Below are 14,727 nucleotides of genomic sequence, written 5' to 3'. Positions count from 1 at the left end.
TAATATGACAAAAAAAGGAAAATGATAAATGTTGGAGAGGATATGGGAAAATTGGGCCACTAATGCACTGTTGGTGGACTTGTGAACTGATCCAACCATTCTGAAGAGCAAAATGGAACTATGCTCAAACTCTGCATACCCTTTGATCTAGCAATAGTGTGTATCCCAAAGAGGTCATTAAAGAAGAAAAAAAGAAACTATATGTGCAAAAATATTTATAGCAGCTCTTTTCGTGATAGCAAAATATTGTAAATTGAGGGAAGGCCTATTAAGGAATGGCTAAACAAACTGTGATATATGATACTATACTATTGTACAATAAGAAATGATGAACAGATTTCAGAAAAACCTGGAAAGACTGTCATGAATTGATGCAAAGTGAAAGGACAATCAGGAAAACATTGCACACAATGCCAACAAAAATTGTAGGATGATCAATTATGAATTACTCAACTCTTTTCACAACACAATGATTTAAGACAAGTACAAAAGACTTACAAAAGAAAGTGCTATTCATATCCATTTAAAAAATGGATGGACTCTGAATGCAGATTGAATTTTTTTTTCATTCACTTTATTCTTTCTCATGTTTTTTTTTTTTTTTTTTTTTTTTTGATATGCATCTTTTTTCACTACATCAAACTTGCCTCCCATCTTTGGAAGAGGGGAGAGAGAGAGAGAGGAAGAAAAATTTGGAACTCAAAATCTTGTAAAAATAAGTGCTAAAAATTTTCTTGACATGTAGCTGGGGGCAGGATGATTTCAGAAAGGCCTGTAGTGACTTACATGAACTGATGCTGAGTGAAATGAGCAAGATCAGGAGATCATTATATACTTCAACAACAATACTATATGATGATCAATTCTGATGGACATGACCCTCTTCAACAATTAGATGAAACAAATCAGTTCCAATAGAGCAGTAATGAATTGAACCAGTTACACCCAGCGAAAGAACTCTGGAAGATGACTATGAACTGCTACATAGAATTCCCAATCCCTCTATGTCCACCTGCATTTTTGATTTCCTTCACATGCTAATTGGACACTGTTGGAATCCTTACTAACTGCTAACTAATTAGAGTTGATCTAATCTTACAAGAAGATGTTTTGGCCAGAACCTGAAACAAGGTACTAAGTAGAACTAATTAAGACAAGGCTTGTGTTCACACCTTTACTCATTGGAGTCCACAAGTATGCTAGCTTCACAAAGTACACTTTCTAACTTCAAGGGAGTCCACACCTCCCTTAAAGCTCATTGGGCCAGAGAGCACTATGGGAGAAAACCCATAATCCCATTCTCTCAGAAGAGGCAGATAAAAGGCCAGCGATGAGGGATCTATGGCAGAATACATTTTTTCCTCTTGGCTGGCTGATCGCGCTGGATTCGAGAGGAACGACTCTGGTGCAGAGAACACTTTGACGGATTTCAGTGGAGCTACGCCAGAAGCCCTCTCTCTGTGGCAAGTTGGTGGCTGGGCTCCCCAGAAGGAGATAAGAGAGACCTTCCATCTCTGTCTTGGTTGGAGGCAGAAGAAAGCAGAGGCAGAGGCTGAAGGACAGAACCTTTGGATTTGGAGACATCCGAAGGGCTCCAAGCCTCTAAACCAGCTTTGCCTTGAGAAGAACAAGAACTCCAACATTTGAACTCATATCAGGACACTATTTCAAAGTCCAATTCTTTTTGTACAGCAAAATAACTGTATGGACATGTATACATATATTGTATTTAACTTATACTTTAACATATTTAACATGTATTGATCAACCTGCCATCTTGGGGAGGGGATGAAGGGAAGGAGGGGAAAAATTGGAACAAAAGGTTTTGCAACTGTCAATGCTGAAAAATTATCCTTGCATATATCTTATAAATAAAAAGCTATAAATTAAAAAAAAAGAAATGTAGCTAGGGGAAAAATAAAATACTACTGTTTTTTAAAAAAAGAAATGCATAAGGAGAAATCCAAACAATAAAAGATAAAGGAAGCTACAAGAACATCAAGAAATTTCTGTAAACTCTTGAATGACTCTCAAGGCCAAAATTGTAATTGGTCTAATCTAAGTTGCCAACCCACTACAAGAAGTAAAGTGATTCAAGTATAAGTTAGGGAGAACTTGTTTTCCCCTCACCCAGTTCCTATATTATAATTACAGAATAATGAATTTTAAACATGCTAACTTACTACTATCTGTTTATTTAGTGTGAATATCTTTCTGAATCAAAAGTGGAAAATGTCTAACAAACAATAATTGGTCATCCCTTCTATATCATCCCTGTGACTTCTAAATGATGCAGTTGGATATTAAGAGCTAGTTCAGATTAGGAGCCAACAGTAAAGAAAAAAATTCCAAGAACTGATTTCATAGAAGAGTGTTCAAATCATCTAGCTGAAGAAATACTTCATCAATTTGAAAGTTATCAGTTCAAAAGAGTTTGAAGCATAATTGAAGTGTATCCAGCAGAGAGAAGAGATATATAATCTCCACACAGACATAGCAATGGGGGAGTCATTCTAGGTTGGAAACAACTTTAATCTCTTAGAGCAAAAAAGTGAGCTTGCCATGAACTCAAAAAAAAAGCTGTCCTTGACAACTAAGAGCCACTCTGGAGACAAGCAATACCTGGGTATCCAGCTATAGATAGGTGATAGAGAAGGAGAAGAGAAAGTTCCATAAAGAAAGTATATCACTATAACATATTTAACATGTATAAGACTACTTGCCAACTAGGGGAGGGGATGGAGAGAGGGAAGGGAAAAATCAGAACAGAAGTGAGTGCAAGGGATGATGTTGTAAAAAAAATTACCCATGCATATGTACTGTCAATAAAAAGTTATACTTTTTTTTAAGTATATAAGATCCTGTAGTACTAAAAGCATAAATTGCATTGGTTATATATTATCCCTAATGTGTACCAAATTATCAGTGTACGCTACATTTATGTACCTTCTTCCTAATGTTCTCTTAAAATTGACCAAAAAGCTATCACAGCAGGTCTGCAATTACTATTAACTCTAAACAAACAAACAAATAAAAAATAGAGTTTACACAGGTTATAAAAATGATAATTAACTCAAAATAAAATAAAACAAAAGAGCTAACAATGGTTATAAGCAAAAAGTTTTCTTTATTCCACTGGAGAAGAGAAAACTAGATACATGTAGTATGGACAAATCTCACTACCAATATCAATGTGAATTGTATTCTGACAATGAAGGAGTAACAGCAACAATGGGACAAATGTGATTAATAGCAAGACTTCATGACCACAACACAAGTACTACAGGTGTTTGTCTAAGCTCAGAGACTACCTGGTATTGGTATGAAACAATTCTGTGATTTTGTTGTGGCTGAGATCATCCAGAAGGTGAGTACAAAGGATTGTTATTATGAAAAGCTCAAGGCAAAGCTTGCTTGCTAGGCTTTAGCTCTGGAAAACAGGATTATTTCCTAATAATAAAAAAGAGAGGAATAAAAGGAGGAGGAGTCTTTGCATGGGGATCTTGATCTATTAATAATAATAATTGTAGCCAAGTGTGCTACAGGTTCAAGAAGGGGATATTTTGTAGCTATAGTTCTTATTATGCCATTTTAATAAATATCTTTGCTTTGAGCTAATTGTGACTGACTGACTGCACAATTAATATGAAACATATGAATAGGGGTTTGTAAGTTCTAGGAACATGCAAATCAAGGGATACCTTAGAATCAATCTGTGAGAGTAGTAGTCATGTCTCTGGGGACCCAACTTGCAAAACTGTGAGGATGAATTTGATAGAATAGCTCAGAGGAGAGTCCTACACCAGTTTAGAACTTTTGATGGAAACATGGTCAGAATCACAATTTAAGTACTAGATAGATGGATAGAGCTCTGGAACCAGAATCAGGAAGAATTATTTCAGATTATGTCTCAAATGTTACCAGCTGCATAACCTTTGGCAGGTCATCGAAACTCTACTTGCCTTGCTTTTTTCATCTGTAAAATGAAGAAAATAATAGCACCTACTCTTCAGGGTTGCTATTGATATAATACAGCTTCTAGCACAGACAGCAATAATTTTAAGGTCCCCTGACATTAGGGGGCTTCTGTTCTAACAATCTGCCCATGATTCTAAATCTTCTGTCTTTAGAATCTGTGATCCTCTTGATGCTGGTCTAGTGGTAGAGAATTGATGTGATAATCCCCTCTGGTCTCAGTGCAGGTCCAACTGTGAAAGAATTCACAAACCCAAAATCTTAGTGGGAAAAAGGCAAGTTTTATTTTTCACTAAGAAGCTCTCTCATAGAGACAAATCTCTTAATGAGGAAATTTGCAGAGAATGTGTTAACAGAAAACTATTTTATGAGCAAATCTTGGGGGCTGGGGGCAATTTGAGATGATTATCAGACTAAGATCTCCCAATTGAATGAAATCACTTTGAAGGCTTTTTTCTAGAATTTGGAATTTCCTGAAGGAAGATCTGGCTACCCCAAAAGATCAATTGGGGGGGGAGGGGTGATTTGCCCAAGATTTCCAATTGAATGAGCCACTTATCTTAGAAAAGGCCCATCTGGAAAGTATGCCCCCTCCCAGACTCTCTGAAGTCTGAGACTCTGAATGTCCTTTCTTTTACAGATCAAAGGGGACACTGTTTCAGAGTGATTATTTTACAGATTAAATGGGACACAGTTTTCAGAGTTCAGCCCTATCACTCTGATCTAGGAATGCTGAAGAGGGGACCCCGAATCTAAAAATCCTTGAAGGAAATCTCCTTCAACTCTGCCTCAGTGAGGGACCCTGCCCAAGGAAAAGCAAACAAGACAGTTTCTTTCTGTTATCTAACAAAAGGAATTTCATCCTATTGAATTGAAGGAACTCATGGAATTCAAATTCAGTTCAAACTGAAATCCAGCTTGTGTTGAGCCAATTTGGGCTGTCCCAATCCCCACCAAGACACTCAATATAATAGCTTCCATCAACTAAAGTCCTTTGCTGCAAAGACTTTCTGTCCACTGAGAACTGCATTCTCAGTGCAAAACTCCATTTTCCATAGATCTGCCTGCTAGAATAATATTCTTTTCCAGTGTGATAATACTCTCTTTATCCTCACCTATTTCCCTAACCAGACTCTATGCCTCTCTGTCAGGATTTCTAAACTTACTTCCCAATTTCTAGAATAAAACCTCTTTTATCAATCTAGGTTTTCGGGTCTGTAAATTCCTTTACATAGAATCTCTGCACCACCAGAAGGGAGTTCCCCAAAACTCCCTACCCTTGTGCCAAATCCCAAGGGGGCACCGGGGAGTCAAACCTCTCCATTTGGTTCCCTGAACCCCAAACCTGCCACTAGACCTTATCATTTAACTCCTTGACAACCAGAAACTCTAATCTCATTTTGGTTCCCTAAATCTAGATCTTATCAATGCCATTGTTCTGTCAATTATTATAAAAGTCTTTTGGCCTAGGAATATAATAATATTTGTTCCCTTAAACTTTAGGGAAGATATTTAGTGATCCTGAGACTCTCTAACCTTGGGTTGCTATTGTTCTAACAATCTTGTCTGTAAATGATTCTAGAATCTTCTTTTAGAATATCCTAGGTCTAGTGGTCAGTGATAACCAAATTCCAGAAACCTCTCCTCAGTTCTATCTCTAAGCTATAAAATTAGCATATCAATGGCATGAACTCAATAAATTTGTCTTCTTGCTTCAGATTCCTTGCTAAAATCTGTGGATTTTAGCTTGCTTCAATTGGCATTACAATTACAATAAACTGGGGTAGCTAGATAGTGTAGTGGATAGAGCACCAGCCCTGAAGTGTCAGGAGAGCTCCTGTTTAAATCTGGCCTCAGACACTTAATAATCCCTGGCTGTGTGACCTTGGGCAAGTAACTTAACCCCAATTGTCTCAGCAAAAAAAAAAAAAAAAAAAAAAAAACCACCAATTACAATAAACTTTGTCTGTTGACCTGGATATGGGTTCAAGCCTGCAAATTCTTGAGACACCTCGTGACACCAATCTGTGATGCCCAATATAACTCCAGACTGTGACCTTCAACCTTTTGGGCTCCCTTCCCAACCTAAATATTATAAGGATAAAATGAGGTAATATTTGTAAAGAGCTTTGTAAACCTTAAATTAAAATGCTAGCTAAGAAGACCTCCTCCAGGAAAACTGCACCTCATAACCCTCTTACTTGTGCCCCCTAGTTACTTTATTTTAGTTACAATATTTTGAATATTTTTGTATACATATTATTTCCCTTAAATGGAAAAAGTTTAGAACTTGAACACAAAGTTTTGCAAGGATACTATATTGGAATGTTGGAAACTATCTTTGCATGTATTTTGAAAAATAAAAAAATATTGTTGAGGTCTAGATTTGGGATACCTAAATGAGATTAGGATTTAGTTAAGGTCTAGTGGCAGGTTTGGGGCACAGGGAGTCAAGCAAAGCTCCCATGCAACCCACTTTGATTCGGCGCAAGGATACGGTGGTATGGAGTCTAGTAGCGGTGCGACTCCCCAATAAAAGCATTTATTAGCCTGGAGAGCTAGATTGATAAAAGAGGTTTATTATTAGGTGAAGATAGAGATAAGGAGGGCACTGGACAAAGGGTCCAATGGACAGAGGGTCCTCACATAGCTACCATGTTTGGAATCTCTGCCAAGAGGGGTTCCCAGATGGCTTTTTTATAAGAGGAGACTTAGCTCGAGGGGCTTTGGGTGTAGCCCCAAAGTTGGCTCAGATCCAGGTGGGACTGGGACAGGTCCGGATCTTCTATTGGAATTCAAAGGGACCAGGATTTGTTGGAATTCAAAAGGACCAGGATTTGTGAGTTAAAGGGCAATTTACATTATTGACTAGGAGAGGGTGGGAATCTAGAAAGGAATCTTTCCTGCATCAGTATTATTTTTAAAAATAAACTATGCTAGCATATACACACATACACACACACACACACTTTTGTGCAGTTACCTAACAGACATATTCTTAATCCTGATTAGCATACATTTAGGCTTCTTGTTTTTCACAGATATCTGTCAGCATCATTCTTTGAATTATACCTTCCCTAACAACTGTTCTCCCCTGCCACCATGCTTTTTACACAGTTAAACAAAAGTATTACATGGAGTAGTTAAACTATAAAAGTCTGTTGCTAAAGAATATAATTGACCTGGATTCATATTTGCAAAAACATAATTTAAGGCACATAGTTGATCATCTACAAATATATGTTGGTCAGTTTTAATGCTATTTACAAACTTTGCTTCAAAAAAATAAACAAAGGGGCCCTACGCATTGACTTGATTACTATTTCATACTTAACAGTTTAATGTACAGTGAAGTGTAACTCAATAAGTTATTAGCATTGAAGAAAGTTTATCAGTCTTATTCCTCTTGTACCTAAGAAGTGGTTCTTGTGCAAATTCTATCAGGTAACAAGAAGTATTTTTCATTTGAAAATCCCAAAGCACCTAGTTTTTAACTCTAATTTATCGGTATTTCTAAACAGGAAGATGAGAAAAGTAAGGAATCAGTAGGCTGTGTACTACAAAAGAGGTAGCAAATAGAGAAATGAAATCTAAGATTCCTGACTCATTCCAACCCACTAGACAACACTTTTCACACAGAGGAAATCTGGTGGAGTGGATACCTGCATGCAACCATAATTTCCATCTTTCTTCTTTAAACGATTTCTTTAAAAAAAAAAAAAAAAAAAAAAAAAAGACCTGCTTGATTCAGCAAATTCCTTGGATGGGCTATCTTGAAATCATTAAAAATTAGCTCTACTCCAAGGATTCAAGCTTTTAATGTCAGACTTGAAATCTACTACCTATTAACAGAATTTGAATAAAGTAGAGACAATACGCTTTTCCAATTAGCCTAGTCCTTTTGCACTAGTAAGCACTTAAATGCTGAGGGGGCGAGGTAAGGGGGATAACTCATTTACTGATTTATTCATTCCTGAACTGTTGGAAGTTTGGGATAACTGAGAGCATCCGATGTAAAATTGACAATGGAAAACGCTGGGGAGGAGAGGAGGGGAGGGCGGAGAATCTATACCTAGGAAGGGAAGACAAGGTATTTTGCAAACTTGCAAGACTGGAGGAGGCAAAGCATCAGGGAAATGCCGGGGAGGGGGGGGGGGGAAGGGGAGGGAGAAGGGTACTTGCAGGGAGGACTTTCCAGCATCTTAAGCATTCATCAAAAAGTTCCCTGTTTATGACCCCAGTGGTTCATCCTGGGGAGTTTCTCGGTTGAACCCATCACACTGGCTTTAGGCTTCTCTTCCTCCCCGCCCCGCCCCCCTCCCTAGGCAGGACTAGACTAGTTCTCTCTTTCTGCTCTGACTGGCTTGGAAATTCCCTGAACCTAACTCCGCCCCTGAGAAATCCCCTGCCTGTGCATATAGGTCAGCGGCGCCACGAGCTCTACTTCAGTTGTTCGACTGGCGGTTAGGCTGTTCCTGTGCTGTAAGAAGAGCAAACAGAGGAGCCGCCCCTTCTCCCTGCTTGGGTCCCTCCCTGCGCCCGCTGGCTGTTTGGAGCCTTGTTAAGGGACGAAGCTAATATTTGAGCAGCGCCATGTTTCACATTTTGAGGCAGTCTCAGGAGGAGAACCCCCAGGAATATAGCATGGAAGGCCCCCGGGACGGGCTCAAAAAGGAACGGCTTTTAGATGATCGTCATGATAGCGGCCTAGACTCGATGAAAGATGAGGAATATGAGCTGATGGTGAAAGAGCTAAAGGAGATAAGGATTCAGCCTCAGGAGGTGCATGCCGGGCCGCCCCAAGAGTCTTGGAAACTACAGATCACCGAGGACGGAGACACGTAAGTGCCTCGAAATATGCCCAGGCTGCTAGCTACACTAGGGATGAAATGGGAGTGGGGAGGTAGTATGGAAGCGGGGGAGGGAGAAGGAGAAGGAAGATACATAGGCTAGTGTTGAATGCAATTCCAGAGTCGCAGAAATAACCACGTAGCTGCAAGGGAATGCCAGAAAGCGCATGACTAGCATTTGCGCACTGCACGAAAACGGAGCCTAGGAATCACTTCTTATTCCGCCCTCCCCCACCAAGGAACCAATGTAACTTTATTTGCTTTGTCCCATCCCGCTCCTCTTTAAAATCGAGGGAAATCTTTGGTCTTTGGGACCAGAGCCCTGCGGAGCCGCCGGGTGGGGCAGCATAAAGTTCCAGGTTGCATAAGGTAACTTGGGGGAAGGGAGAAACGCGCTGGGACTTTCTGCAGGGCTTGGCCGGCCTCCCGGGGCGTTTCATACGGCTGCTGGGATGGGGAAGTACTGGGCGTTCCAGTTGCTGGGGAAGGAGGGGCGGAGCCGAACCGGCGCCAGCCCGGGATGGGTAGGGGAGGGTCTGGAAAGTCCCTGGGGTAGTGCCAGGAACACTCAGCTCTTAATAACCTCGCGGAAAACACCGGCCACGGCCTTCAGAAACCCCAACTTTGCGCAATGCTCCTTCCTCCTTCGCCCTTGTAGCTTCTCATAACCCTGCTGCGCATCACAGTTATTTTTTTTATTTTGTTGTACTGTGGTGTTGCTTCAGGTTTCTCCACATGGCCATCATTCACGAAGAGAAGACATTGAGTTTGGAAATCATCCGACAAGTGGGAGGGGACTTGGCTTTCCTCAACTCTCAGAACAATCTGCAACAGGTGAGTCCTCTTTAAACTCCACTTTAGAGGGACATCTCTTTGGCCTCATTTTTATCAACAGATATGTTGGTTATGATCCAGGATACCATAATTTATCATTTAAAGTTATTCAGTTAATCACTTACCTCTTTTGGATTAGATTTACACGAGGAATGTATTACAGAGGCCTTCATTTTATAGATGATGAAAAGGAAAGGCCTTAATGAAATGTGGTAAACCCAAGATTTGAACTCAGGTCTCCTGATTCCAAAGAAGTGCTACAGTAACACTAGTGTGAGAGAAATTTCTCCATGGGTTTTGGATTATAGCTTTTATTTTAATTAGGCAGGATTGACAATCCTTAAATCTAGGGGAATGTTTGTTTTTAAGGGAATCCCAAAATGTTTTTGTGTGACCTGTGATTTATCTGTTTTGTTTTCTTTCTTTGGTTTGTAGACTCCTCTTCACTTGGCAGTGATCACTAAACAGCCAGGGATTGCTGAGACACTCCTAAAAGCTGGCTGTGACCCAGAGCTCAGGGACTTTCAAGGGAATACACCTCTGCACCTTGCTTGTGAGCAGGGCTGCCTGGCTGGTATAGGAGTGCTTACCCAATATTGCCAAACCCAGGACCTCCTCTCAGTGCTTCATTCTACAAACTACAATGGTAAGACTGTATCTTCAGTCATTCTCTCATTCTTCAAAAGGCAGTGAGTGATCTTAAGAAAGGATATCTTTCTTGGCTTACTTTAACTAGCTTAATACAGAATTTCTAGATTGGGGAAGATTTTACCTAGTATCTAAAAATTTGAGACACTTTTTAAAATGTCATTTGTGGCTTTCCTATCAGTTTAATTTTGTTCAGGAAACATTACTTAAAAATGAGATGAAAAGGCTCTTTTCTGGGAGTAGTAGGAAATGATAAGGTTAATGTGAATGATTATATATAATTTCCTTTGCTATTCTTGCAGGTCACACGTGCCTCCATTTGGCTTCCATCCATGGCTACTTAGCAGTAGTAGAACATTTGGTATCCTTGGGAGCTGATGTCAATGCTCAGGTGATTATAATACTTTTTAAATGGTGGTGTGGCAAGGATGGATAAGTTTTTGATAGTGCTTATGGTCAAACCCTCCCATCCATCATGTAGATATATTTCATAGATAGATTTTAAACATCTTAATTTCCTTGGATTATAGGAGCCCTGTAATGGCCGAACTGCCCTCCATCTTGCTGTAGACTTGCAGAATCCTGAACTGGTATCACTTCTTTTGAGGTGTGGGGCTGATGTCAACAAAGTAACTTACCAGGGTTACTCTCCATATCAACTCACTTGGGGCAGAGAGAATACTACTATTCAAAAACTTTTGGGGCAGCTGACCATGGAAAACTTGCAAACGCTTCCAGAGAGTGAAGATGAAGAGAGCTATGATACAGAGTTGGAATTCACAGAGGATGAAGTAAGTACTATTACAACACTTTCAAAGGATCTGGGTTCAATTCCTATTTTCTGCTATATATTATATATCTTATCTTTGTCAAGTCCAAGGCCCTTTCTGGGCCTTAATTCCTTGTGCTACAGAATGAAGCCTCAGTTCTTCCAGCTATAGATCATATTTCTTCCTTCTTCTAACCTTTAAGTATAGTAGCTCTTAACTCTTTCTCTTAAATATCTACTTATAAAAATGTCAAAAAAAGATTCACCCATGTCCTAAAATTTTATTTTATAACTGTCTCTTGGCTTAAATCTGTCCCTTTTAAAGGAAAATATATTTACATTTTTAAAAAACTGTGTAATGGAGAAAGAAGCCCAAGAATTATTGGAACTCTTCCTTTGAAGCTCCAGACATTAACTTGTTTCTTTTTCCTCTTTTAGTTGCTCTATGATGACTGTGTGATTGGAGGCCAACGGCTAGCATTATGAACTGAACATAACTGAAAAAGCATGAAGCTCTACTCTGTATAATTTGTACAAAAAGATATTTTATTTTTCTAAAAAAAATTTAAAACACAAAAAATGCACAAATAACAATATAAGTTGTCCTGAAACACATTATAAAATATCTTATATCTCTTCTTGTGGTGAATTCTTGGCATGGGTACAAGAAAGATTGGAAATTCACAGAAAATTTCTTAAGAGGCACATGAGGTTTTTGGAGAATTTTTCAGTATTTGGTTTGCTGAAAAGAATTGCATGTTTGTTACCAATTATTTTGCTGACTTTCTAACCATGGATTCTAATGGTTTACCATAGCTGCTTTCTGTGATGATTAATAGTAAGAAGAACTGAAAGAAAAATTTTGAACATTGTTAAAAGAATTGGCTTCTGATCCTATCACCTTGTCAGTGATGATTACAGCCTCTTGTAAATTGTGTATATTATATGTATTTTGTTGGTAATGTTTTGGTACTTTTAAGATGTATATTTATTAAACAGATTTTCTATGCCAGGATCATGCTAGTTTGTTGGTGTTTTCTCTATTCTCTTTATAAGTGATAAGGTATTCACATCATACTCAGATTAATGCCTGAGTCAAGGGAGAGCATATTTATTTCAGGATAAGGAAGAATGAGTTAAATGCAACCATCAAGATTACCCTAGTTCCATTTGTTGCTTCTGAGAAATACTAGACACTAACAATCTCCTTCTGGCAAAGGATCAGGGACGATATAAAGAGGGATCGGTATGAGAATGACAAGCAATGGCTTATACTTTTGCTAGTTAAAGGAAACTTTATGGGGTTGGATTTTTTTTTTTCTTTTCCATCTTTGCTGTGCAAAAATCACTATACTCACCTACTGCAGTGTAATGGGAAAAACAGACTTTTGTATCTAAGGAACCTAGCTTTGAATCCCAGCTCTACTACTTTAGTATAAAACTTTGAGCAAGTCACTTAAACTCTGAGCTTCAGATTACTCATCTGTAAAATGTGGAGGTTGATGTAAAGGATTTCTAATGTTTTAAGTCTATAGATTTAAAAGATTTTTAAATCTATAGAACTGTTGTACTTTCCTTATAACAAGAACAATTAAGCAAAATAAACCAGATACATTGAATACATCTTGATAGCCTTGTTCCACACACTGTGTTCATTACTCCACTCTATCTCTAGGTTTGATCCATTTCCACAGAGGAAACTTTAAGAATGATAGTAATTCATATCCACATGTGGAAAATCTTCAAAACTCATTGGAGGGATTTTAATTTGGTAAATTATGCAAAAAAAAAAAAAATCCAATTCAGACCCTAATAGAGGAAATTAGAAAGGAAAAGATTTTGTACTTATACTGCTGGCATGTAGTAGATATTTAAATGCCTGTTGAATGAGCAAATGTAGGCAGAGAATTCAGTCTGCAAGAATTGGTGTTAATAACTTTCCAGAGTATTCACCTGTAAAATAGAGATAATATTCTCAGGATTCCCACAAGATTACTGGGGTAATCATAGATGAATGTGTAAAGAACTATGAATAAAATTATATATATGTGTGTGTGTGTAGTACGTATACATAAACCCAAATAGTGTAGCAAGTAAACAGCATGTGACATAGTGTTAAGGAATACCTGAATTTCAAGGCCTGCATCTTACACAGACAAACTCCATGATCCTGGGCAAATCAGAACTTCTTGATGCCTCCAGTTAGCAGAAGATTAAAAAAATACTTTGCTGGGATCTCCACTTATTAAATCACATTTAAAAAAAAAAAGATTTCAATTACTTATAAAGAAGGAATAGGAAGTGATAATAGAAATGTGGAAATAGATCACAACAGGAAATGATTTTTCCATCAAGTTTCAGCCAGTTCCAAGTAAGATAGAAATATGTAAATATTGATTTCCTTTGGCAAGTTTTTAGAGGTAATATTGCATATCAATTTTGGGACTACCTACATTAATCTATTTTGTTTATGAAAAGGAAGTGGGAACACTTTGTGAGATTACTTTTAAAATCTTGAAGTGCTGTCTCCAAAGGGGAAGAAATTTTGGCAAAGAGGAGTTCATAGAATACTAAAAATTACAAGGGAACTTAGAAATTTGATAGTATACATAATTTAACTAAGTAGTCTTGTACATAGTAAGCAGTTAATGAATGAATTGAGTCCATTGTAATCCCTGTCTTTTACAGGGAAGAAAGGTACCAGATCAAAAGATTGTCCTAAAAGGGCAAATACTAATACAGATTTTATATATGCTATTCTTTGCAAGTCTTTGAATGTGTTTATTTGTATATGTGGGGATGGAAATGGGGAGGAAAGGATTGAATGGACCTATGGATTTTTTTTTTTTTTTGCATTTTTTTATTCTGATGTTCACCTCCAACTGAAATGAGCACTTCCATAACATAGTAAAACAAAAAAAGAGAATGGTACATAACTTAGAATCTATTACATTTCTTTATGAGAATATAATAAATTCAATGTGTAACTTTTAAAAGCTATCCTGTATATCTGTGATGCCTTCTGTCCTTTAAGGATTTTAAAAGAAAATCTGTTCAATCGTTTGTCTGTGTCTGTTGTGTAATCATTTCCTTCTTTCCCTCACAACTTTAAGAGACTAAAAAAAAATATTAACAAATACAAATTCTCAAATCCTACATTGAGTATTAGACATATCCAAAAATGTATGGGTCATTTTGCAATTTGACATTATCAAATTTGATGAGTAGCATGTTTCATTTTTCTTTTGTAAGTCTGGTTAATTATTGCATTGGTCAAAATTCATGAGTCTTTCAAAGTTTTGTCTTTACACTGTAGTTATTGTATAAATCAGTCTTACAATTAATAATGTTTTGAGCTTAGTTCTAAATTGCTTTCTAGAATGACTAGACCAGTTCATAATTCCACAAACATATTAGTATATATAATTATATATTAATAATTATTAATTTACCTATTTTCATACTATCCTAGTGTCATTTGTCATTTTTCATTTCTTTTTGTGCCATTTTTTTAAGTGTGAGGTAGAATCTGAGTCACTTTTATCTACATTTTTCTGGCGATTTACAGCATTCTTTTCATAGGAACTTAATACCTTTGAAAAAGTCTGTTCATATACCTTGACTGTTCTTATAAATTTGAATCAATAATCA

The 14,727-nt window shown here is 37.6% G+C and overlaps 1 protein-coding gene across 1 annotated transcript; it reads left to right on the top strand.

Moving 5' to 3' along the window:
* The first annotated feature begins 8,411 nt into the window (after positions 1–8,411).
* Positions 8,412–12,091, top strand: NFKBIA (NFKB inhibitor alpha). The gene is made up of 6 exons (XM_051978046.1): positions 8,412–8,816; positions 9,551–9,659; positions 10,095–10,305; positions 10,610–10,698; positions 10,838–11,098; positions 11,515–12,091. The coding sequence occupies exons 1-6, from the start codon at positions 8,569–8,571 to the stop codon at positions 11,560–11,562; spliced, it is 966 nt and encodes a 321-aa protein (XP_051834006.1). The 5' UTR covers positions 8,412–8,568; the 3' UTR covers positions 11,563–12,091.
* Positions 12,092–14,727: the final 2,636 nt, after the last annotated feature.

Source organism: Antechinus flavipes, chromosome 2 (genome assembly GCF_016432865.1).
Source record: "Antechinus flavipes isolate AdamAnt ecotype Samford, QLD, Australia chromosome 2, AdamAnt_v2, whole genome shotgun sequence".
Classification (NCBI taxonomy): domain Eukaryota; kingdom Metazoa; phylum Chordata; class Mammalia; order Dasyuromorphia; family Dasyuridae; genus Antechinus; species Antechinus flavipes.
This window is presented reverse-complemented; position numbering and strand designations above follow the sequence as displayed.

Excerpts from the sequence above, each read along its gene's own strand:
- NFKBIA (XM_051978046.1), top strand. The coding sequence starts at position 8,569 with ATGTTTCACATTTTGAGGCAGTCTCAGGAGGAGAACCCCCAGGAATAT. Across the intron at positions 9,660-10,094 it reads CTCAGAACAATCTGCAACAG|ACTCCTCTTCACTTGGCAGT; the intron begins GTGAGTCCTCTT and ends TTTGGTTTGTAG. Across the intron at positions 10,306-10,609 it reads TCATTCTACAAACTACAATG|GTCACACGTGCCTCCATTTG; the intron begins GTAAGACTGTAT and ends CTATTCTTGCAG.